The sequence below is a fragment of the Triticum urartu genome, chromosome 5A, assembly GCF_056163025.1.
Source record: "Triticum urartu cultivar PI428250 chromosome 5A, HENAU_Tu73, whole genome shotgun sequence".
Lineage (NCBI taxonomy): Eukaryota > Viridiplantae > Streptophyta > Magnoliopsida > Poales > Poaceae > Triticum > Triticum urartu.
The window spans coordinates 308,809,131-308,832,561 of record NC_141877.1 but is presented as its reverse complement, the minus strand read 5'-3'; the positions used below and the strand labels follow the sequence as shown (position 1 = coordinate 308,832,561).

At 47.5% G+C, this 23,431-nt stretch overlaps 3 protein-coding genes and 1 pseudogene across 3 annotated transcripts; 1 reads left to right on the top strand and 3 right to left on the bottom strand.

Annotated features, from left to right (window-relative positions):
- Positions 1–1,782: 1,782 nt before the first annotated feature.
- On the bottom strand, positions 1,783–2,609 carry LOC147971178 (uncharacterized; annotated as a pseudogene).
- Positions 2,610–3,041: 432 nt separating this feature from the next.
- LOC125508658 (protein ZINC INDUCED FACILITATOR-LIKE 1) lies at positions 3,042–9,796 on the top strand. Its single transcript, XM_048673421.2, has 17 exons — positions 3,042–3,346; positions 5,956–5,996; positions 6,493–6,553; positions 6,684–6,786; positions 6,908–7,010; positions 7,081–7,134; positions 7,238–7,300; positions 7,415–7,464; positions 7,561–7,636; positions 7,953–8,129; positions 8,276–8,363; positions 8,483–8,568; positions 8,658–8,765; positions 8,863–8,907; positions 9,004–9,092; positions 9,258–9,301; positions 9,415–9,796. The coding sequence occupies exons 1-17, from the start codon at positions 3,163–3,165 to the stop codon at positions 9,519–9,521; spliced, it is 1,479 nt and encodes a 492-aa protein (XP_048529378.1). The 5' UTR covers positions 3,042–3,162; the 3' UTR covers positions 9,522–9,796.
- Positions 9,797–19,757: 9,961 nt separating this feature from the next.
- Positions 19,758–20,417, bottom strand: LOC147971177 (uncharacterized). The gene has a single exon (XM_087523853.1). It carries the CDS (start codon positions 20,415–20,417, stop codon positions 19,758–19,760), a length of 660 nt encoding a protein of 219 aa, XP_087379979.1.
- Positions 20,418–21,377: 960 nt separating this feature from the next.
- On the bottom strand, positions 21,378–23,204 carry LOC147971176 (uncharacterized). The gene has a single exon (XM_087523852.1). The coding sequence runs from the start codon at positions 23,202–23,204 to the stop codon at positions 21,378–21,380; it is 1,827 nt and encodes a 608-aa protein (XP_087379978.1).
- Positions 23,205–23,431: the final 227 nt, after the last annotated feature.

The following is a 23,431-nucleotide window of genomic DNA, read 5'->3' as shown; positions in this document are numbered from 1 at the left end:
TGTGCTGTCAAGATCACCACTGTTTTCTAGGCTTATTACAGAAGATGCTCCTGCTTGCAACTACTCGGTTAATGTGCACAACTACTCAATGGGTTAATACCTTGCGGATACATCTATCCACCATGGGCCACATTGGTCAAAACAATTCCGTGTCCAAAAGGTAACAAAAATATTCACTTTGGTCACTGTCAAGAAGCTTCTAGGAAAGATGTGGAGAGAGCCTTCGGTGTGCTTCAGAAGCGATTTGCAATTCTTCATGTCCCTGCCAAGTACTATAGCTCCCAGGTTCTATGGCAGATCATGACTTGTTGCATCAATTTTTGTATGGGAAAATATCCGATCTATTCATCTTCAATCATGACGGTACAATGAACAACAGAATTAATAAAAAATACATACTAATATGTAGACCGCCTAGCAACGACTACAAGCATTGAAGCGAGCCGAAGGTGCGCCGCCGTCATCGCCCCTCCATCACCGGAGCCACATAACATGATCGTTGAAGATGAGAGGGAGATGCCTGAGAACTTTCGGTACATCACCAACAATACTCCGGTTGAGGTAGAGTATGATCCAAATACGATCGTGACATTCCTTGAGGAGCATCACTAGATCCAGAATTGACAAGTTTATGCTCAACTTCAAGATAATCTTATTAAGCATCACTCGCAACAGTCTTAGTGAGTCATACTTGTTGTAACACATGTTATTTGCTACATTTGGACTATTCGGTGTGTTTAAATTTAAATAATTCAGTTTATAAACTTTGAATTTGGTTTGTAAACTATATTCGTGATTTGCTTGGACATTCATATTTATGTTTGTTTCTATATGCACGATAATATATAGTTGCAATGTATACTATAGAAAAAGAAAAGGGTTTACTCGTCCGGATCCTTCTCTATTTACGGGGGATCGGTTACAGTTGTCCTAAGAGCATCTCCAGCCGCGGCACCAATAGGCCCTCCCGGACGTTTTTGCCGCGCCTGCGCCCAAAATTCAGCCCAGTCATGCCCCTAGAAACCTGTTTTTCGCCGGCTTGGGCCAAAACCGGCGCCGGCGGGCCCAGGCCAAACCCGGCGCGCTGGGGGGCGCTCGGGGGCACTGGGGCGAGGGGTTTTGGCGCGAAAACTCGGCGGGCCCGCCGAGTCAGCGGCACACGCCTTGTCCTCCCCGGAACGCCTTGGTTTTCTGCGGGGAACCAATGGCAAGGCTGTCGCCGGTCAGCCTTGCCATTGATTCCTTCATCACGGCGGTGCGTCACGGGTGGGCAGGCGCGGCGACGCCTCCCCTTCTATCACACGTTTACATGGCCTCGGGCTATATAAACAGAGGCTTCCCTCGCCGCTGGCCATACCAGCCACTGTCCCTCCCTTTCGTCGCCGAGCCCAAACCAGCCGCCGTCCCTCCCTTCCGCCGCCGAGCTCTCCCCTTCCCTCCCCTTCCCCTTCTCTCTCCATGGTCGAACGCTTCCCCGGCGACGCCGCGGCGGCCAACGACTTCGGCCGTCGCATGCTCCAGGAATGTGAGTCGTGGCTTCTCTTCGAGGCGAACATCCCGACGCCGACGTACATGCACGCCGGGCTGACGGGGTGGAAGCTCAGCAACGACGGCGTCCCCATCCCCCATGTGCCCGACGTCAACGCACACCCCGGCCTCTTCGCCGCTGAGGTCGACCGCGTGCGGGCGTCCCTGTCGGAGGAGCAGCACGCCCTCCCCCAGTACACCGCCGACAACCACGCCGCCTGGACTGACTATTTCCAGCGGCGACAGACGCAGAGGCTAGCGTCCACGAACGGGGTGACGGTGGTCGGCGGCACAAAGAATAGCGACGGCCGCCGCGTCTGGTGGGGGGGTCCCCGGCCGCACCCTGCACGAGGTGATCGCACACCTCGAGGGCGGCAACAACCCGCCGCTGGCGTACCCCGCCGCGGTGGCCGCGCCGGCCCCTCGCCGGAGCGCCAGGCCATGGGTGCCCAGGAGGTTCGCCGCCGCTTCCTCCTCCCACTCTTCCTCCTCCTCCTGCTCCTCCTCCCACTCTTCCGGCTCGCCGGCGCTCTTCGGCGTCAAGGCAGAGCCTGCCGCGGAGACGCCGCTCAACCGGCGCACACGCAGCGCCAGCATCGTCATCAACGAGGGCGACCGGCGTGCCACCTCCTCAGCTCCACCGTGTTTCGTCAAGCCGAAGATGGAGCCTGGGCTCGCCGTCAAACCGGACCCGGGGCTTCCCGTCGTGAAGACGGAGCCCGTCAAGCAAGAGGCGCTCGACGACGAAGCGGCCCTCAAATGGACACGCGACGACTGGGTGCAGACGGAGAGGGAACGCCAGCGCGCCGCCTTCGCGCGGTTCGAAGCTCGTCATCGTGGCCGGGACGAGGGAGGCATCGTCGTCCTCGACGACAGCGACGACGACGACGACACGCCGCCACCGCCTGTCCGCCATGGAGACGCCGGGCAGGGGTCCAGCAGGGGCGGCCGCGCCATCAAGAAAGAGAAGGCCGCCGCCGACAACGATGGTGGCGGCGACGTCGGCGACTTCACCGTGCTGATCGAGTTCTTCGCTCCGTAGATTATTATTTTTTAAATAATTTATGTAAAACACCGAACATGAATATCAAGTTTGCCGAATTTTAGCCGAACTATGCCGAATTCAGTTTTTTTAAATAAAAAAAACGCGTCTGGGGCGGGGCGAGCGGCTGGGAACCCACTCGCCCCCGCGCCGATTTTAGCGCCGGCTCGCCCCCAGGAGTCGCGTAAAATCGTCGCCTGGGGGGCCAACGGCTGGAGATGCTCTAAGTCCTGGCGAGACGAAAATCCTGAATCGTTGATTCTTTAAAAAAAAACCTTCGATGCATGAATCCAGTTCCTTTTAGGTCGGGAGATAATAGGAAAGAGTTTCGGCCGCCCCGAACATCCAATCTAGTCCCAACACCCAGACCATTGAACCGAAGCAGAGTAAAAAGCGCACATACCACGTAGCTGGTCACGTGTACATACACTTAAAAAGCACGGAGCAGGTGGATCAGCAAGGTGTGCCAACCTGCGTGGTTTGGGAACTAGCTAGCGGCCTGTATAAACCCCCGGCAGGTGGACCAAGCCAAAGCCCGGGACGAAGCGTATTCATCCACCCCAGTCTATCGAAGAGAAGAGCTCTCCATTGCAATGGGGGACGAGGAAAGAGGAGCGGCGGCGGCGCCGCTGCTGCTGCCAGCGTCGTCGGCGGCGAGGAGCTATCACCACGAGGCGGGGTGCCCCGGGTGCGCGCAGGACCGGAGGAAGGAGAGCTCCGGCGGCAGGATCCCCTACAAGGAGCTCTTCTTCGTCGGCCTCACCACCCTCGCCTCATGTACGTAACCAATGCTTCTAAAATTACTCTAGATTAAATTGGATTAGATTAGCGGGGCGTACATTCTGCGTTGCAATGTTATCATAGGGCTGTCGTCGTGATGGGAAAATACGGTGTTTTCGGTGACCGGCCGTACGGCGACAGGACGCCACAAACAGAGACAAGTCATTGTCCGACACACAGGTTGCACAGAGGTAGGAGTAGGGCCGGGCCGTACGGTCCTATGTTCGCCCCCGTGACACGAGAATTGTTACACGGACCCGGCCCTGATATATTCCTACACATCCTGAGGTGATCACCTCACTTGCCTCTGCCTGCATGGCTGCATATAGCGCATTGGGGACAGAGTGTGGCGTTGCAAAGACCGGGCTCCATGGAGGTCGTTTTGCAAAAATAAAAATCAAAATATATTTAAAAGTTTCAAAAAATGCCCATTTTTTTGTACAAATACATATGCATATTCTTTAAGTATGTATAAATTTTCAGTAACTAATTTGATCATTTGCATGCTACACAAAAAAGACAAATATCCGACACAAATACAACAAAGAAAAAGCCTATTTCAATCTGTGTATTTGTGTTTTTTGTATACATCACATATGAATACATATGTTTATGAAAATTTGTACACGCATACTTCAAGTATATGTTTACATGAAAACATTTTTTCAGATTTTTTTGAGTTATGGAAAAGGTATTTTGGCTGAGAAATGTATATAGAGCTCAATGAAGCTCGGCTTCTGCAGCCACTTTTCGATTGGGGACCAATAATTATAAGCAATTTTCGTGCACACCCTTAGGGCATCTTCAATGTAGATCACCAAACCTCCCATAAATCCATTGTGAAAATGCTAAAAATCTGACATCATATTTTTAAGCATAACAAACTGATATTTTTAATGGCAATTTATCTTGCTGCGAGAATGACAATTTCCTTTAGCAAGCATGGCAATTCCTCAAAAAAAAAAACTGGCAACAATATGTCACACTTGCTAAAGAAATTGTCATCCTCGCGACAACATAATGGCGTTCTATTTACCATGCTAAAAAAATCTAATGTTTGATTTGTAGCAAATCTATTTGTTGAACACCGAAGTTTTGCTATTGGATGGTTCGATGGATATATAAAACTTATTGAACTTTCGGCGCTTTTGCTATTAGTTGCATTTGTTCGCAACTATTTAAATATATCATCGAATTGATATTGATCGAGTAAATTTGACAAAGGAGGATGCCCGACAAATAGGAAAAAGAATTAAGGGATAGCATTGGGTGGCGCCCGCCTGACACATCCGAACATGTCTGCGAACATTTGGGGGCGTCCGTTTGATGAACGCCATTGAAGATGCCCCTCTAGGGGTGAAGCCAAGTACCGGGAAGTATTGGGCGACGGCGGATCAAGATTCACAACCTGTACTTAAAAAAATGAGCATGTTCTTTAGATTTGTTTAAAGTTTGCCTTAATTCTACAAAATATGCAAACTTCAAGAATAGCGTACCGTCTGATCGCTTAGAAAAAACTGCAGTATTATTTATACTTATGAGCTGGTAAATACATGCTCATTTTCCAAGGAAATATCTAAAGAGACAAATATTTAGAAACGAAGGAAGAAAATAGCTCACTTCTAACTGATCAAAGGAAAACGGTAATATATAGCTCATCTGCAAACTCGTTTTCCATCCATTCCATTCTCAGAGTACTCTAACTTCATGTGTGTTTATCTACTAAAATGTTACTCCCTCCGTTCCTAAATATTTGTCATTTTAGAGATTTTAAATAGACTATCACATACAGATGTATATAGACATATTTTAGAGTGTAGATTCACTCATTTTGCTCCGTATGTAGTCACTTGTTGAAATCTCTAGAAAGACAAGTACTCCCTCTGTTCCTAAATATAAGTCCTTTTAGAGATTTCACTATGGACTACATACGGAGCAAAATGGATGAATCTACACTCTAAAATATGTCTATATACATCCGTATGTAGTTCATGATGGAATCTCTAAAAGGTCTTATATTTGGGAACGGAGGGAGTATTTAGAAACGGAGGAGTAGAAACAAATTTGAAAGATTCAAAATTAATAACACATTCTGAATCCCGCAACTTATGCCTGTCGCACATCTATCGTTGAGAATCAAGATTCCATAGGCAGTACGCACTGCTACTGTTTACTCATTTTCGGTGACACGAGCAAATCCAAAATGGCCACCAGATCCATGGCGCCAAGCAAGCTCAGTATCCAATGCATAGATGCTAGAGTATATTTGCTATTACAAGCCATCAGTATTTCAGAAGACATGCATTCTAACGTCCATGCACGTGTTCAGAGAAGAGAAAAACTGCTTTACAGAGCAGAGCAAACACCTCGCTCAGATCCAGCATCACGCCAAGCCTGAGATAGAAAGCTACCCAGAGTAGTACATGAACTACCACATGTTGGTTGTTCCATGATCATGCATCTAACTGCTTTCCTCTCTTGTTTTGTTTCTAGCTGTCAATTGTTCCTCTTGCAAAGATCATGCAGTTTCACCTAACGCATCCGGCGGTGCAATATGTGTCCCTCATTCTGACAATAAATATACGCTCTTGCTTTGTCTTTTTCAGCTTTGCCCATCACATGCCTCTTTCCCTTTATGTATTTCATGGTATGTATTTTATCACCGACCTAGCGCATCCACTAATCTCTAGATCAAGTTGTTGATTAGATTATATTAGATTACTTTTGGTTACCTACTTGGTCCAGGAGATCTTAAAGTTGAAGTTTAGATGTAGATTTAGATTTAGATTTTGAAATAGGTTAATACAGCCCCTAGTTATTCTTTGGATTTACCCTACTACTTTGCTCCAAAATTCACAGACTTGTCAAAATAGTAGGGTAAATCCAGAATTTTCGGACATCACCGAAATATCTGAAATCTCGAAAATTCTTTCGAAACTGAATCTATCAAAAATTCACTAAAATTTGGATTTTATTTGAATCTAGTCTGAAACTCCGAGGATACCAATATTTTTGTACTCACCGAAATTAAGGAAATTTTGGACATTTCATTGAAATTTTAAACTTTCTTTCATGCAAATAATATCTCATTTTGTAACAAAAAATGCAAGTAACATCTCATCTCGTTGTATCCCTTTCTACAGGTTAGAGACTTCCACGTTGCTAAAACAGAGGAAGATATAGGATCTTATGCTGGTTTCCTTGGTATAGTTTCTGGCTCCACCATTCAAAAACAAATATCATCATTTAGCCCGCATCATACATTGTCCTTGAGAAATCAAATATATTTAAATATATAGGCATGAAATTTGTATGTTGGTGTTTTCAAATGTAGCTTCTTCGTACATGATTGGCAGAGCCTTTTCTGCGATTTTTTGGGGCATTGTTGCGGACCGTATTGGACGGAAGCCTGTCATTGTATTTTCAATCCTGTCTGTGTAAGTATAACATGAATTCTAAATCAGTTTATAACAGGAGTTCTGATTCAACTTGGCAACAATTTTTATCTTGCTATTCGGTAACTCATTAGTCACATAATTAGCTTTCTTTATATTCCAGGGTCATATTTAACACACTGTTTGGACTAAGTACAGAGTACTGGATGGCAATAGCTACAAGACTTGTTCTAGGTTCCCTAAATGGTTTACTTGCTCCAATAAAGGTACTAAAAATTACCAGCTTCAACATGAAGGCATCTCAGTTCTGATTACAAATATTTATCGACCATGCAGGCTTATGCTATTGAAGTTTGTCAAGCTGAACATCATGCTCTTGGGCTCTCAGTTGTAATCTCTCAGAACAACTTATTTGCTCATGTTCTTACTGTTTTCATATTATATAGTCCTTTCAAAACAAAGATTATCCTGATATGATTTGCTTTGATTAAAGGTGAACACAGCGTGGGGTTTTGGTCTTGTAATCGGTCCAGCTCTTGGAGGCTACCTTGCCCAGGTATACTAGTCTACATGTATAAATGGACTTGCATTACACTTGCAAGATTGCTAGTGTGACAAAAACGAAGAGATGAACTGCTTTCATTTTCTTACTCCACTCTCATTTTGTCAGCCTGCTGAAAAGTACCCACAAACATTCTCCAAGGAGTCAGTTTTTGGGAGGTAGATCCAGCAAGATCAAGATATAGTTATTTACAAAACTGCTTGCAATATAGTTATACTGGACTTCATGGCTGACTCATTGGATTAATTTTGCAGGTTTCCATATTTCTTACCTTGTGTAGCTGTGTCATTGCTTGCTGCCATTGTTCTAATAAGTTGTATATGGATGCCGGTACGTATAGTTTCACTACATATTATCATCAGTCTTCATTTAACTTTTCAATAGCTAATACTGACAAGGAATATCAGTATTACTTGGCATAATCTGTAGTCTGACCAATTTTATATTCCATTTGCAACAGATAAACAAAATATGCTACAGAAGTTAAAATTTATTTTGTCCACATTATATCTAGTTTTTCTTCCCACATTTTCTAATACTGAAAATGCTGTGGATATATTCTTTTAATAAATTCAAATTAGGGGCACATTACATCTAGCTTTTGTTCCCACGTTTGCTAATCTTATTTGTCAAATGGAACTGACAGGAGACCATACACAAACATAAGAGTCCGGAGAAGGATATCGAAAAGGTCAAAGCCTTGCCATCAGAACAGGCTTATTTAGATTCACCTCGCAAGAAGAGTTTGCTCCAGAATTGGCCATGGATGTCAACTATGGTGTCCTATTGTTTCTTTGGTCTTCATGACACTGCATATAGTGAGGTAAATATTGTTTTAGAATTCTTGTCCTTTCTGCATTCTGCTGCTACATGACAAGTCTCCAAATACATCTATCTACTACTTGCATTCATCTTTAATAGTTATCATTGAATAACACTCTAGCTGTCATGCGGTTCTTTCAATACTAGATACTTTCCTTGTGGGCTGTTAGTGACAGAAAGTATGGTGGTCTTAGCTTCTCATCTGAAGATATCGGTGGAGTTCTTGCCGTGGCAGGTCTCGCATCCCTCTGCCTTTACCTAATGTTTTTACTTTTGGAACTTTAATGTAGCTTTGAAGGTGCATGTTAGTATCACGGGGTGACCTAAACCTAATACTTTCTCCTTTTGGTCCAGGTGCTAGTCTTCTTGTATATCAGCTTATCATTTATCACTGGGTTCATAAGTTTCTGGGGCCAGTCATTTCGTCGCGTGTTGCTTCTGTGAGTAGTCTCCTGCTGTGCCTTTTCCACATAAACAAATAGATTAAGTTTCATGATCATGGCTGATGTTTTTGAATTTGACACTGTAGGCTCTGTCCATACTTATCGTCAGTACTTACCCCTTTATGACATACTTATCTGGCGCCAAACTTTCTTTTGCTCTCTACTCTGCAGCCATGATGAGAAGTGTTGTTGCAGTAAGCATTTTTCTGCACCTGCTTTCTCTGAAAGTCTGCTACCCTGAAATTATGTATCCAAGGGTATTTAATCTTTGTATACTGCAAATTTGTACAGATTACTGCCAGCACAGGAATTTCCCTTCTGCAGAACCATGCTGTGGTATGTATGCATATATATAACCAGGGGAGCTTTTTTGCAACACCATGTTTGCGTCAGTCGAACTGAATAAAACAACGTTTCTGAATTTGATGCCAGCGTCAAGACCAAAGAGGCACTGCGAATGGTATATCGACAACTGCCATGTCGTTTTTCAAGGCAATTGCTCCAATAGGGGCTGGTTATCTGTGAGTAGCTCCTGTCATCTCATATTTTCCATAACAGGTTGCAATGAGCGAAACAATTACGATTACTGATTTATGTTTCGAACCAAGAAAACTGAAATTTTCGTGCTGAATCACTCTGCCGTGGGCTCCTAATTCTCATCGCCTAATGGTACTGAATGAATGCAGGTTCTCATGGGCGCAGAAACATCAGGACAGCACCTTCTTCCCAGGTAACAATCAATATGTTCTGTACTAGTAGTACAGAAGGACTTTCTGATTATACATACTTGATATAGTTATTTTAGGAAGTAACTTGATCTAGTTTGTTCCACTGAATCTGCAGGTGATCAAATGGTGTTCTTGGTGCTGAACTTGGTGCAGCTCCTTGGGCTCATGTTTACCTTTGAGCCTTTCCTGGTCTTACCCACTGTAGGAGAAGAGTGCAGTTAGGAACATACACAGCAGTAGAGATTGTCACCTGTCAAAATATGTACTAACAGGAACGTTCTTCCAATTATTTTATATATTGTAATAATAACAGCAACATTCTAAAACTTGCATGAGCCTAGGCGGCCCATGTTCTTTTTCTTTTTAAATTCCGATACACACTTGACCTGGTGAGCATTTTCTGAAAAGGATGAGGATGACTCTGTATCAGTTGACGAATACTTTGGTTAAAGCCAAGAAAATCAACAAAAGGAGAAAAGGTTTCGGAAACGGAAAAACGGTGGCGGAAAGACGATGATGGCCTGCACTTGATTTCAGAAACTGCTTTAATACTGTATGTTTTTTGATGAAGAAAAATGGAAGAAGGAACTAGCCTGATAGATCAAGACACGGATCTCATCAGTGGAGGACAAAAGCGCTAGCCAGCCAGTGAAAACGACTGATCCAGAAACGAATCATTTCGCCGGCGACTGGGAAGGGAAGTCATCGACAAACCTTTTCTTTTCTCCTTCTGTAAAACAGTAAAAGCCATGCACGTTCGGGTTCAGGATCGCAACGCACTAAAACTCACTGATCTACGTACGTACGTAGTCACTAGTCACTCATCACCCATCAGCGAAGCTGCTCGCCGCCGTTGGCGGCTCCAGGTGGGGCTGCGAGAGCACTCGCGAACTCGTCGTCGATCCATGGCCAAGCAATCTGCCGCTACGTGCTGCAATAATCTACCGTGCCCTTGCTGGTGGAAAGCGCTGCCTCGTCACTAACCACTGTCAGCAAGCTAAGGGACAGGATTCCTAGGATCTCTTCCTGTGAGTTGACAAAATATATTGACAGCATTTTTCTTATTAGTATAGGCTTTTGAGTAAATTGGCTAGATGTGTGATATTCGATACTATTTAGACGAGATGGGTGACGGACGGCGCACAGCGTTCCGGCGGAACCCGTGGTATGGGCGGGACACGTCACCGGGGGAAACGAGGCCGGAGGCCACTCACGGCGCACTAGGGTACACCAGGATACTAGGGTCGATTTACAGATTGTAGGAGAGCATCGCCATCTCAATAGTAGCACATCATCGGCAATATTGCGCACAACAGCAGAAGGCCAAGTCGTTGATCGCGGAAGAATGGTGACACAGTTCGTGGAGCAAAGGCAAAGGTTGAGCGTGAGCGCATCCCAGGAGCCGGTGTTCAAGGGTTTCTTCCTCACCGCAGAATACATAGGGCATGATAGGGATGATGCGGCGGTGATGCAGGTCGGCAGTGCAGGGACATCAACGATGATAGAGCCGAAAAAAACTTACATTTCCCCATGGCATAGTTGCCCCAGATGGTAGGGCGAAAGTGCCCACCAAGTGCAAAGCCATGGTACGTGTCCCGCCCACACCATAGGCCTGCCAGAACGTCTTGCGCCGCCCGTCACCCACCATGCAGACGGCGCAGTCACGAAAGCGCCACAACATCGTCAGAAGCGCAGATACTCTTATAGCGAGAATGGCATTTTGGCTCTCGGCCTCCATGCAGAGGCTAAATTTCGTTTTTTGATCTTTTGGAGAAGTTGTTTGAGATCTGACCTTATTTAAAAAAAAATCAGGATCTAATCCTTTTCCTACCGTCAGGGGTATGGCGGTAGGGGCGAATCAACCTGTGGTTGAATTGGTTAGGTGAACAGTGGTATTCCCAACCCACCAGGGTTCAAATCCTGGTGCTCGCATTATTCCTGGATTTATTTCAGGATTTCCGGCGATGCGCTTTCAGTGGGAGGAGACGTTCCCGTCGACGACGAGGCGCCTACGGTGACTTCGTAAATCTCAAGATGATATGTCGGCTCAGTCTCTCGGAGGTGCTCATAGGGGTAGGGTGTGCGTGTGTGTGTTCATAGGGGTGAGTGTATGCGCGTGTATATGAGCGTTTGTGTCTGTACTGATGCTCAAGAAGGGTATGGCGGTACCGCCAAGGCCTCTGGCGGTAAGAAACTTGACCACGTCAGCGCAACGTATCCCTACCATCACAGGGGATGGCGGTAGCATGTGTAACTCTACCGTCAAGGTGACCGGCGGTAGGTGCACACACGCACTATGTCTGAAACTTAGAATTTTTTTTGATAGGGCTGCAACCCTATTGGTAGGCTATTATACCCTACCGCCATGCCCCTTGACGGTAGGAAAATGGCCAGATCCCGAAATTTTTGCAAGCTAGGGTCATATTTCGAACAACTTCTCCCAAAGGGTCAAAACACGAAATTTTGCCCCATGGAGGCCTATGTTTTGAAATAATCAAAATTTGAAGATTTTGATTTCAAAAAAGTCTGGATTTTTTATACAAGTAAACAAGGATTTTTTATACATTGAAATGCGACATGTACAAAAAAGACAAATTCATGATTTGGGAGGATGAATAGTATCATGTGTTAGAAAGCCCCATATTTGTGTTTTTTGCACGGCCATTATTTTTCACGTATTTCATCCTGAAAATTTACTCAACCCTTATTTTGACGTATCTCGTCCTAAAAAATTACACAGTTATGCACTATGCCTTCATCTATCTCTGTATTTTTTTCAGATTTTTTTTGAAATATAAAAATATGAATTTTCATGAATTTTGAATTTTGCATTTAAAGGCCTGCATGGAGCTCGGCCTCCAAAAGCAATTTCCGCTCTTATAGCTAACTAATATACTTAAGATTTAACCAACCTGTAAGAAGTACTACCGTCGTCCTGACTTATTGGTCCCCTTTATATTTTGTGTTAAATTTGAACCATAGATTTAAATGACAAAATATTAAAACATATCACCAAAAATTGTATTGTTGGATTCATATTTGAATATAGTTTTAAATGATATTAACTTTTGCGTTATGCATTAATATTCTGTTAATTAAATTTAAGGTCAAAATTTGACCCAAAATACGATGAAGACAATAAAGCAGGAGGGAGGCAGTAGTCGTCCCTAGGGGCGTGTTTGGTTGTCTGCATAGGCCTCGACCAGGCCGGCGCGGGAAGTGATCAGCATGTTTGATAGCCCGCATACACTATTGGGTCTGCATCGCACGCTTCTTAAAGCACCTCTGGGTCTGGCTCACTGGGAACGCACGAATCGGCAGTTTCTCCAGGGTCAGGCCCGAGTGGTGCACGTGGGCGGCGGCGGCTGCACGCGCGCGACCACGCTCGAGAAGTCGCGTTGCTTCCCGAAGCGCCGGTAGTTATTAGCCTCACCGCCCCTCACCACTCCCTCTCCCCACTCTTCCCCACTCTCCCGACTCTCACCGGCGGCGGCGAATCGGAGCAGAGGAAGAAGACCACCGGACTCCATCACCGGCGGCGGCGGATCGGAGCAGAGGAAGAAAACCACCGGACTCCATCAATGTCGATAAGCACATCTCTCTCTTCAACATGCACGCACGCTAGATTCGATCCACGGCGATAGATTCGATCCACGGCGGAGGGGAATGGGGAATAGAGGTAGATAAGCATAGGGGTAGTTCATACTAGTTCATAGCAGTTCATACGAGTTCATACATGCAAGATCGGAATGCAGAAGGGGGATTGAGGGATTGGGGGATTGGGGGTACACAACGAAAACCGGTCGACCGCGACGGCCGTCACCGGCATGCGGAGCGGCTGGTCAAGCCGCTGACCTTCATTTTCTTCTTCATCGCCGTGCGGGCCGGCGGGTCGTCGTCATCGTCCTCGGCGGAGTCGAGGTCGATCTGCCAGGTACGACGGCCTGGCTCCGACGCCCTCGCTGGCATGTGCACTGCTTCTTCTTCCACCTCCTTAGGCTCCCCAGCGATGACCGCCGTCGGCGCGATAGCCGTCTCCCAGTACACTGCGACACGGCGGTCATTAGGAGCCCAATAGGTCTGTACTTGCACCACTTCTTCCTCCATTTAGCGTCGTCGGAGACGACCTGATTCATAGCCCAGCGAATGATGTCAACTGTCATCGCACCCTTCATTGGGTCAGGAATCAGCGTCTTCAACTCTTCTTTAGTGGCCTTCATAAGCACTGCATTTGATTCGTTCTGCATGTCCGGCATGGAGTCGAAGTTTGAGCACACCTCCATGGTGTTCTCGAACTTGGTGCGGTCACCAGCCGGCCACCCGAGAAAAAAGGCCCTCCAACCAATACCCCAAGGGAAGGGGTTGGCATTGGAGCTAGAGTTAGAGCTCATGGCGATGGGGAGGAGGAAGGTTGACAGTGAGAGAAGAGAGGGGGTGGGTAAGTAGTGGTGGGCAAGGTGAGTAAATATAGGGTGGTGGAGGGTAGGAGGAGAAGAGTGACCGTTATGCTATTTTAACTACATGCTCTTTAATTAACCATGAACTGCTCTTCAATTAGCCATGAACTCTGTGTTGTGCTTGACTCCATGAATTGTGTGCAAATCGAGGAGAGTAATGAGATGGGCACGGAGGTGCTCCCGGCCCTTGACAACAAGGGCAAGCATGCCCTTCATCCAATGCCCTACGAGGTTGTGCTGCCGCCCACCGCCGAGGAAGATCAGAAGACGCCTGAGGGTGGCGACGACAAGGGCGTGGAGGAGCCCCCCAGCAACAAGCACCGCAACTATGGCCACTATCATCAGGAGGATGGCTCAACTCACTTCTACAAGGTCATCGTTGCACTGAAGCTTGAGTGCATCCCCATGCCCCTGGACTTCACCAAGCACTTTGTCGTGGTGCCGACGGAGTTCAAGCTCAGGAACAACACCGGCTACTCCTGGAAGGTGACAGTCAAGCTGATGAACGACAGGATGACCCTGGGTCAGGGTTGGGCCACCTACGCAGTCGTTCATCAGATCAAGATCGGCTACATGGTGACGTTCAAGCTCCTCACTCCCGACACCCTCAAGGTCATCATCTTCGACGAGGATGGCATTGAGGTAGTCAACAAGTGCGGGAAGCACGACGAAGCCTTCGCTGCCAAGGAGTAGGGCCGAGCCACCTCTTTCCAGCGTACTATCTGAATTATGCTAGTTTATGGTTTATGAGTTGAACTGTTATGAAGTGTGGTACCGCTTATATCTGAATTATGCTAGTTCGTACTCTGTTGTGCTTATGATGTGTGCTGCCGAAGTGTGGTGGTAACCTCACCAACTAGCTAAAGAGGTTACCATACACCAGGCGTTGCATACAACCAAACATCATGTTTTGGACTTGTCCACTAACATGCAGGCAACCAAACATCAGACAGTGTGGTTCTGCCCATGCAGAAAAGATGTCATGTAGGCAACCAAACAACATGCAGATGGTGCATTTGAGGCTGCATTTGCATAGCCAGATTGAGTGAAGAAGTATATGTAATACGGATACTGTAGCGTACGGCAACCAAACACGCCAGAGATGTTCGTTGTATTGTCATAATTAAAAAGGAATAAATTGAAAATTTTCTCTAAAAAAACAGAAGGGAGGCAGTAGCTGCCAAGACGCCACAAGTTCCACTTCTCTACGTTGGGCGCTACTGCACTGGATTGCGTACAGCTCGATCGTCGGTTGCGGTGGCTCCGTCACGCCGAGAACGTATCCCATGCAACGAACTAATCGGTGCACCAGATGCTCCAGCGACTTCTGGTCCGTTAGATTGAGAATGAAGGGACAAGATCTAGGCACATGTTGGGTTGCTGGCACTCTTGCAGAATGGACCTTATGTTCTCTCTAATTGAACGAACTGAGCATGTCTCTCTTCCTCGCTTCTCTTGTACTTTGGGAGATGGATTACCAAATTTCAGCGCCGCCGTCTCTCCTCTTTTGTACCACCTGAGCTCCCCCCGCTCTCTATTGTAACAATGTAGTGATCTCCATGTTTCAAATTCAACATCACCGACCTCTGAGACGAACGCAAGCGTCGAGCGGGCTCGTTGCAGGTGTGTCAACAACGTGGTTTTTCTTCCGGGACGTCGGCGCTGCTATCGCTGTATAGGAGCCGGACATCTGTTGCAACTCAAGGATCCAAAGCATGCTCTCTTCTTTCCTTTGTGCATAGATCATATTCAGATGTTTATTATCTCAATTTGTTAATCAATTTCCCCTGATTCGTTTCAAATATAATAAAATGATATGTAAGTGTTGCTCGGATGTTTTGTAAGATCACCAACAAGACTTGAAAAGTTTAGATAATAGAACACCCGGAGGTGGTTGTTTATTGGGTACAACTGTCAGAAACTAACTTGTATAAGATGCAGACGTAATTGTAAACTTTTATTCCCCAGTTACAACAGTTGACTGCCAAAGCAACATTGGGAAGTGCTCCCCTGTTATGAGCCTACATTTGTACATAATTTACATGCACCTTGCAAACTCTAAAATAAGGTTTATACATGATGCTTAGTCTTGGAACCAATATATGGAAGAAAAAAAGTATCTGCAAGTTATGTTGAAGGTCAGGGGCACATAATTTTTCTTGTGATTCACTCTGTATATCTTCAATAGAAAGTGTGCTTACTATGTTGGATAGAACCAGTTTACAAGTCGTTCTTGTTCTTATTCTATTACAACGTTCTAGTATGTGATGAGAGGTCATGCTGAAGATGAGAGTAATTGATTACTTGAAGACCTTTAATTTCTGATTTCTATCCTTTTCTGCATTGATGTTTCCGTAAAGTATGCCAATATTGTATATATTTAACACTGAATTTCTGATGCCAATTGTTTGTGTTACGTTATATATATATCCAATTAGTTTGTGATGCAATTTCCACATCATAAACTGGATTATTGACCATTGCTACTAAGTCAGTTGATGCTACTGCATGTTCTTGTCGTTGATAAAAATATAACCAAACATTCATAATGATGCATCTAAGATGTTGGAACATTTTCTTGCACGTACATAGTTCAGATGCATTTCAAAGTGAACATGGTGCCGTTGGATTGGATATAGCTATGTCAAATCTGAAATGAGCTCGTCACCTTTAGCAGCAGCCAAAATACAGAAGGGACACGAGATGTACTGAAGAAAGCCTGTAGGCCTGTAGGGCAATGGATGATGTCCCACTTTGCTGCATTCTGCAAACACGAGGACCGATATACAAAAGTTTCAGGTGACTTTTGCACATGCGCCAGCAGCCCACCTCGGGGCTGAATCTTGGCCATGTATTCTTCATCGAACGGCCCATATGCTGCTGGTGCATCAGGTGCACTAATTCTCTTGTTGCACGGGATACTTCCTCCCGTCACGCTGCCGCCGCACACAGTGGCCACAACTGCTCGCGCTCACGCCTCATCGATCTTCTCCACAGCTGCCATTAATGCATCATCAGTGTGGAAGCGAGCGCGAGACGCAACGCGGCGGCACACGTACCAACACAGCGACGGCGCCGCTGCCAGCTTCTTCTCGGCCTCTCCTTTCCAGGTCCGTCTACGGCGTCTCATCATCTACTCATCTCCCTCCATTCTTTTCAAAGGAAACAAAAGCTTTGTATAGCTACTGTTTAAAGAAGAGAAATGAGTATAAAGAAGAGACCTTGGTCATGGAACTTTCTACGTCTCGGCATCCTCCGCGTTCGCGCAATGCTTACTACTTTGGTTACCCTTTCTTATCTTACGGAAACAACACTGCTGCTCACCCGATATCTGGGCCAGATCTTCTAAGAACCACCAAAAATATGGTCTGGCGTATCATGACGGAACCAAAGGGGGAAGCTTCCACAATAATAGAAAAAGAAAAGAAGAGAAAGATGATTTCACTGCTTTATTATTAGATCAAGACACGGATCAGTGGGTGACAAAAGCTAGCCAGGCAACATGCCGGTTGAAAACGATCGAATCGATCATGATGAAGAAATAATTCGGCATGTGAAGCCCTGGACCTAGCCTTTTGTTTTGTAAAAGCATCTTTATTTTTGGAGATGGTGTCAAAGCATCTTTACCGTCGCGTCGCAACGCACTCACACACACAGTCACCTACCTACGTAGCCGCTCAACCTATCTGTTGTGCTCCTCTTCTCCATGGCCGTATTGCTTTCTTCTTCTTCTTCTTACTTCAGGTCTTGGTGTACTCTCATGTACTTGTTCTTTTTTTTTTTGAAACAAGGCAAAAGACTTGCCATTTTCATTGAATAAGAAGAAGGTTTTAGAGTCGAGGCCAGCGGCCTAGTTACAATCCTCACTCTCGCGGCATTACATTACACAAATATTTTACCCCGGCACGGCACCACCATAAGGCTTCCTCTTTGATTCGAGCAACAAGCACACCCACTGGAATTGCGTTGTTATGGAACACACGTGCATTTCGCTCTTTCCAAATTTCCCAAGAAGTCAGTAGCATGATGGAAGTCAGCGCCCTTCGTGGTCGTGAGGTCCCAGAAGCATTGGCGCGCCACCACGCTTTGACCGAAGTCAAACCACCCCAGTTCGCTGGGTGTACATCTTGTAAACTGAGCCAAGATTTAATCATTCCCCACACACGGATGGTGTAGCGGCATTGGAAAAGAAGGTGTGCGGCCGATTCCGGAGTTTGCTTGCAAAGAGGACAAAGATTACGGTTTGGCCAACCCCTTCGCTGAAGCCTGTCAGCCGTCCAAACTCTGTTGTTGATGACCAACCAAGCAAAAAATTTGCATTTGGGAGGAGCCCAGTTCTGCCACACTAACAGAGGCATGTCCGTGTCCACTAGCCCAAGGAATTGTGTATTATAAGCCGACGCCGCTGAATATTGGCCATCATTGGTGAGCTTCCACGTAATTGAATCGGTCTCCTCCGGGTTGAGATTGACCAGCGAGAGCTTTCCCCAAAGGTTGACGAACTCAGATATGTGGCTAACAGTGAGGTTCCCACCAATATCCACCTTAGAAACCCAGAAGTTATTGTGTAAGGCCTTCTTCACAGAGCAGTTTTTTCTTGTAGAAAGTTCAAAGATCTTGGGCACGATATCCTTGGGTCTCATACCATCCAGCCAGGAAGAATCCCAAAATGATGCTCGATGACCGTCTCCAACAACAACCTTTGTGGCGGAGGCGAAAATATCTTTGTCCTTTTGTACACAAGGGTTTCCCAAGTTGACCCAAGGTTTGGCCGGATCCGTCCAAGCAGCCCACAACCAACGAATTCGGAGGGCCGCTGCAAATTTTTTCAGATTTAGAATGCCCAACCCACCATGCACTTTTGATTTGCACACCTGGTCCCAATTGATCTTGCATTTGCCACCTGTGACCTTGTCACAACCTGCCCAAAGATAGGCACGCCTAAGGGAGTCGATCTTCTTCATAACCTGAGCAGGTAGGTCTAGCGTCGTCAAGTAGTAAATGGCAATTGATGTGATGACCGACTTGACCAACACAGCCCGTCCCGGCTGCGCCACATGCTTGCCCATCCAAGGGGTAAGTTGAGCAGCAATCTTATCTTCGAGAGGTTGAAAATGGATTGTTTTGAGCCTCTTGGTTGACAACGGCAGCTCAAGATATTTCATTGGAAAGGAGGCGCGATTGGCGGGGAAGGAGCTGAGTATATCATCAAGATCCAAGGAGTCACATCGAATGGGGGCAACAAGACTTTTAGAGCAGTTCGTTGTTAGTCCTATCACTTCCCCAAACTGTGCAAGCGTATCCGCAAAAAACTTGACCTCGGTTTTGATGGGCGCAAGGAAAACCGCCGCGTCATCCGCGTAGAGGGAGGCTCGGATAGGCATGGCATTGCCACCAAGAGGGTACAACTTTCCTTGAGCAGTGGCTTTCTTGAGAATGTGATGTAGTGGGTCGATGGCCAGCACAAAAAGGAGTGGGGATAAAGGATCTCCTTGTCTCAGACCCTTCCCAAGCTTGATAGGAGTGCCAGGAACCCCATTGAGCAGAACTCGCGACGAAGCTGAGGAGAGGAGAGTTGAGATCCATTCTCGAAAGCGTGGAGGAAAACCAAGGTGCTGAAGAAGGTCAAGAAGATAGTCCCAACGAATAGAGTCGAAGGCTTTCTTGATATCTAGCTTGAAGAGCAGTGCCGGGGTTTTCTTGCGGTGGAAACGTCTCGCAAGATTGCGCACATACATGAAATTATCGTGGATACATCTCCGTTTGATGAACGCACTCTGGGCCTGGGAGACCAAGTCGTTCATGTGGGGGGCTAACCGGTTGGACATCACTTTTGCAATAATCTTCGCAATAGCATGAATAAGACTGATGGGGCGAAAGTCAGCAATATCTTCGGCACCATCTTTCTTGGGGATGAGGGCAACATCCGCAGAATTTAGCCAGTGGAAATGGGCGGCATGTAGGTCAGAGAAACGATGAATAGCCGACATGAGATCTCCCTTTATTGTGCTCCAGCATGCTTTAAAAAAGCACCAGTGAAGCCATCCGGTCCTGGAGCTTTGTCATTTGGCATAGCAAAAACTGCAGCCTTCACCTCCTCTTCCGTGATAGTCTCATCCAAATCCTGAAGGTCACAATTGGGGGCCGGAATGATTCCCCAATTGATGTCAATGCTGCGCGAAGGACCCTTCTTAGCAATGCTTTCAAAATGATGGTGTATGACCCGCTCCTTCAAATTGTGTTCTGTAATCCAACCATTGTTATGCTTGAGACGATGGATAAAGTTCTTCCTCCTTCGGTGGTTAACACGAAGGTGAAAGTAGCGGGTGTTAGCATCGCCGTCCTTCAAATTGGTGATTCTTGAGTTTTGCCTCTTTCTGGACTTCTCAAGCACAGCCCATGCGATAATCTTCCTCTTGAGCCGTTTCCGAAGATCAATTTCCTGTTGGGATAACTCTCTTTGTTCCTGGGCCATATCAAGACGGTGAATAACTTCAAGGGCCATATGCAGCTGGACCTTAGATTTAGCGAAGAGTGTTTTGCTCCAGGAACGTAATCGTCGACTAGTAGATTTTAGCTTGTGAAAAATTCTCTGGTAGGGATCTTGGTGACTCGAATTTTCATTCCAAGCGTCGCTGACCGTCTTTTGGAATCCTGGCATCTTGGTCCAATGGTTCTCAAACCTAAAGGACCTGGGTTTCTTGGGGTCGTCCGCGCAAGCGAGCAACAACGGACAATGATCTGAGAGCGAGGAGGACAGGGCATGAAGTATGTGGTTGGCGAATTCGATATCCCAATCCTCATTGCAAAAAAAAGCTGTCAAGTTTACTAAGCATCAGACTGTTTCTCTCGTTACTCCAAGTAAACTTCCGGTTCTGGAGGGGGATCTCCTTGAGCTCACAGGAAGTAAGAGTGTTGCGGAAGCGAACTAATCTGCTATGATCAACATTGAAGTGGTTTTTATCTCTGGCCCGGTAAATCTGGTTGAAGTCCCCATTAACCAGCCATTTTGTCCCTGGCGACGGTTTCTGGGAGGATAGCTCGAGAAAAAATGCGTCTTTGTGAATGCTTCTAGTTGGCCCATATACAGTGGTAAGCTTGAAGTTATTCCTCTCCGTAGAATTCTTGACAGCAACATCTCCGGAAAAAAAATATGATCCAATCTGGACATTGGAAATGTTCACCACATTATCATCCCAAAGGAGTAATATGCCTCCTTTAGTTCCATCAGCAGGTTTGTAAGCGAAATTCTTCAATCGGTAACCACCAAGGTATGTAGCGATGAAACTGTCAATGACCTGAAGCTTTGTTTCCTGTAGGCAAACAAGATGGCAGGAGGATGTAGCAATTGTTTCATGGACCGTGGCTCTACAGTCTGGGCAGTTCAAGCCACGCACATTCCAACACAGTATTGAGATGTTTTGCTCTAACATTGATTCACCAAGGGTACATCAGCAGAATTACAAAGGGGCAACATGGATTGAAACAAGCATAGCAGAAGAGGTCTCGCCAGGACCAGGGGCAGTAGCAATCTATAGCAGCTACAAACAGGCGTACAACTGACATTGGTTTGGTGTACAATCATAAGGAACTAGAGTACATCAGATAACTGGCAGCAGGTTCAAGTGGTTGCAGATGCAGCCTCATCCAGGTCCGGTCCACCTTCTCCACCATGCTGCACCAGAGCCTCTTCAACCGCCGACGAGAGATCACAATCAAGTTGAAATAGTGCACAAAGGGCAGCCATAACAAGATCTGGAAGCTGGCCATGAAACATCTGAGTGAACTTTGCAATCGCAGCTTCTGTTACTTGCTCACCTTCAGCAACGATGTTCATACGTCGATAGAGCAGCTGCTCTGCAAGCTTGGCAATGTGCACACTCCTCTTTTTTGCCCGGAGACGCGGACTCTGCCTAGGAAGCTGGAAGCCAGTTACTCCAGCAAGTGTCTTCCGTCGAGCTGTAGGCCGCCTGGGCGGCGTTGAGTGTGGTGAGGGGAGCAGAGCCGGCCTGCTTGGGATGAAGATAGGAGTGGGCATCTCAGGTGAAGTGGTGGGAGCTACGACAGGGGACAAATGGCCAGAACTGCCATCATCAGATACATCAGGTTTGGACGGCAGCGTGGGCGTAGCAGGGACAAACTCCGGCGTGGGAGTGGCGTTGAGGTCGTGTGGATCTTCAAGCAGGGCTTCTTGTCGTGGAACAAGCACAACTTCAGGGAAGCGGGTGGACATGGCCGGCAGCTGTGCCGGCATCATCTCAGTCATGGCCTGGTGTGCATCCAGGGTTAAGGAAGGTTGCACTCTAGTCACCATGCGAGTCGCGCCGCAGAGCCAGCCCAGGGCCGAACCAGAGGGGGTGAGCTCGATGATGTCGCATGAGGTGGTGCGAGGGGAGGGCGGGAGAGAGCGGCCTCGAATCATCTTTGCTGAACCAGAACGGTGCCGGCCGTCCCTTCCGCGGTCATCCCTGCCACGGTCCCCGCCACGCTCCTCGCGGCGCGAACCATGGTGATCTTCATCAGCTCGGCGTTCCGGAGCACGGGAACGGCTCCTGAAGAAACGGTCACGCCAGGAGGATCGCGGCCGGTCATTGTCCCGACCCCGCCGGTCATCTGTGTCATGCTCGTCGTCGCGGCGGTGCCTGTCTTCATCGTCACGGCTGCGAGGCGGAGGTTCCTGCCTATCCCGCACCCGGCGCTCGCCATCCACCACGCCATAGCGCCAGGTGAAAGGCTCAGAATGCGGGCAGCGAGAGATGTTGCCGAAAGCATCGGGCATGTAGTCCTCCAGCTGGTTGAGATGAACAATGGCGCGACGTCGGATACCGCGATGCCCAACAGCCGTTGACGGAGCCCCACCAACGCCAATGGCCACCCGCGGCGCGATGGTGACCTGCTGCACCTTGGGGATGGCCGAGGGGTTCGCCGACCAGGCCCAGAGCTTGAAACTGGCAGCATCTTCACGTTGTAGAGTGTCGACGTCGAAGTAGTGGACGAAGGTGTTCGGCCCGAGCACCTGCGCCGCCACGGAGTCGCACCAGGCGTTGAGAGGGATTCCTTCGATGCATAGATGGACGTGGTAGTCCGCCCGGATCGCATCAGAGTGCGCGTCAAGGCGCCAGTTGGCGGAGTGGATGTCGAGCCCGTTGTGCTGAAAATGGCCCGGCGCCGTGACCCTGTCGCGTTGGTGCTGGTAGTCGAAGAGGGCGAAGAAGTCCTCCGGATAGTGTGGCACCACCTTGACAGCCCGCACGCCGAACTGCATGTCGATGACCTCCTTGATCTCAGCAGCGCTCACGGCTGGCCTGCTGCCTCCAAGCCAGAGGAAGGCTCCCAAGGAGGCGAGGCTGGCAGCGTTGGCGTCCATCTCGGGCGTGGAGATGATGACGACGCTCCCCTCATCGGGACACAGCGACAGGTCGCCGACGCGGGGCTCTTGACGTGGCATGGAGCTCCACGGAGGCGACGGGAGGGTCGGAGGAGTCGATGCAGGGGACACAGCTTCTCTGGACGCAGCAGGGGACCTCACTGTGGTGGAAGGAGGGGCAGCAGAAGGGGACCGGGGGGGGGGGACGGAGAGTTGGTGCAGCCCCTCGCCCTATGCCCAATCTGGCGACATCTCCGGCATGTGAATGGATTTCTACAGCTTGCCTTGCAGTGCCCCTTCAGTAGGCA

What these genes read in the sequence shown, in the direction of transcription:
- LOC125508658 (XM_048673421.2), top strand. Translation starts at nt 3,163, where the DNA reads ATGGGGGACGAGGAAAGAGGAGCGGCGGCGGCGCCGCTGCTGCTGCCA. An exon ending in TTGGAGGCTACCTTGCCCAG is followed by an intron (nt 7,301 to 7,414) that starts GTATACTAGTCT and finishes TCATTTTGTCAG; the next exon opens with CCTGCTGAAAAGTACCCACA. An exon ending in GGACAGCACCTTCTTCCCAG is followed by an intron (nt 9,302 to 9,414) that starts GTAACAATCAAT and finishes CTGAATCTGCAG; the next exon opens with GTGATCAAATGGTGTTCTTG.
- LOC147971177 (XM_087523853.1), bottom strand. Translation starts at nt 20,417, where the DNA reads ATGCCAGGATTCCAAAAGACGGTCAGCGACGCTTGGAATGAAAATTCG.
- LOC147971176 (XM_087523852.1), bottom strand. Translation starts at nt 23,204, where the DNA reads ATGCCACGTCAAGAGCCCCGCGTCGGCGACCTGTCGCTGTGTCCCGAT.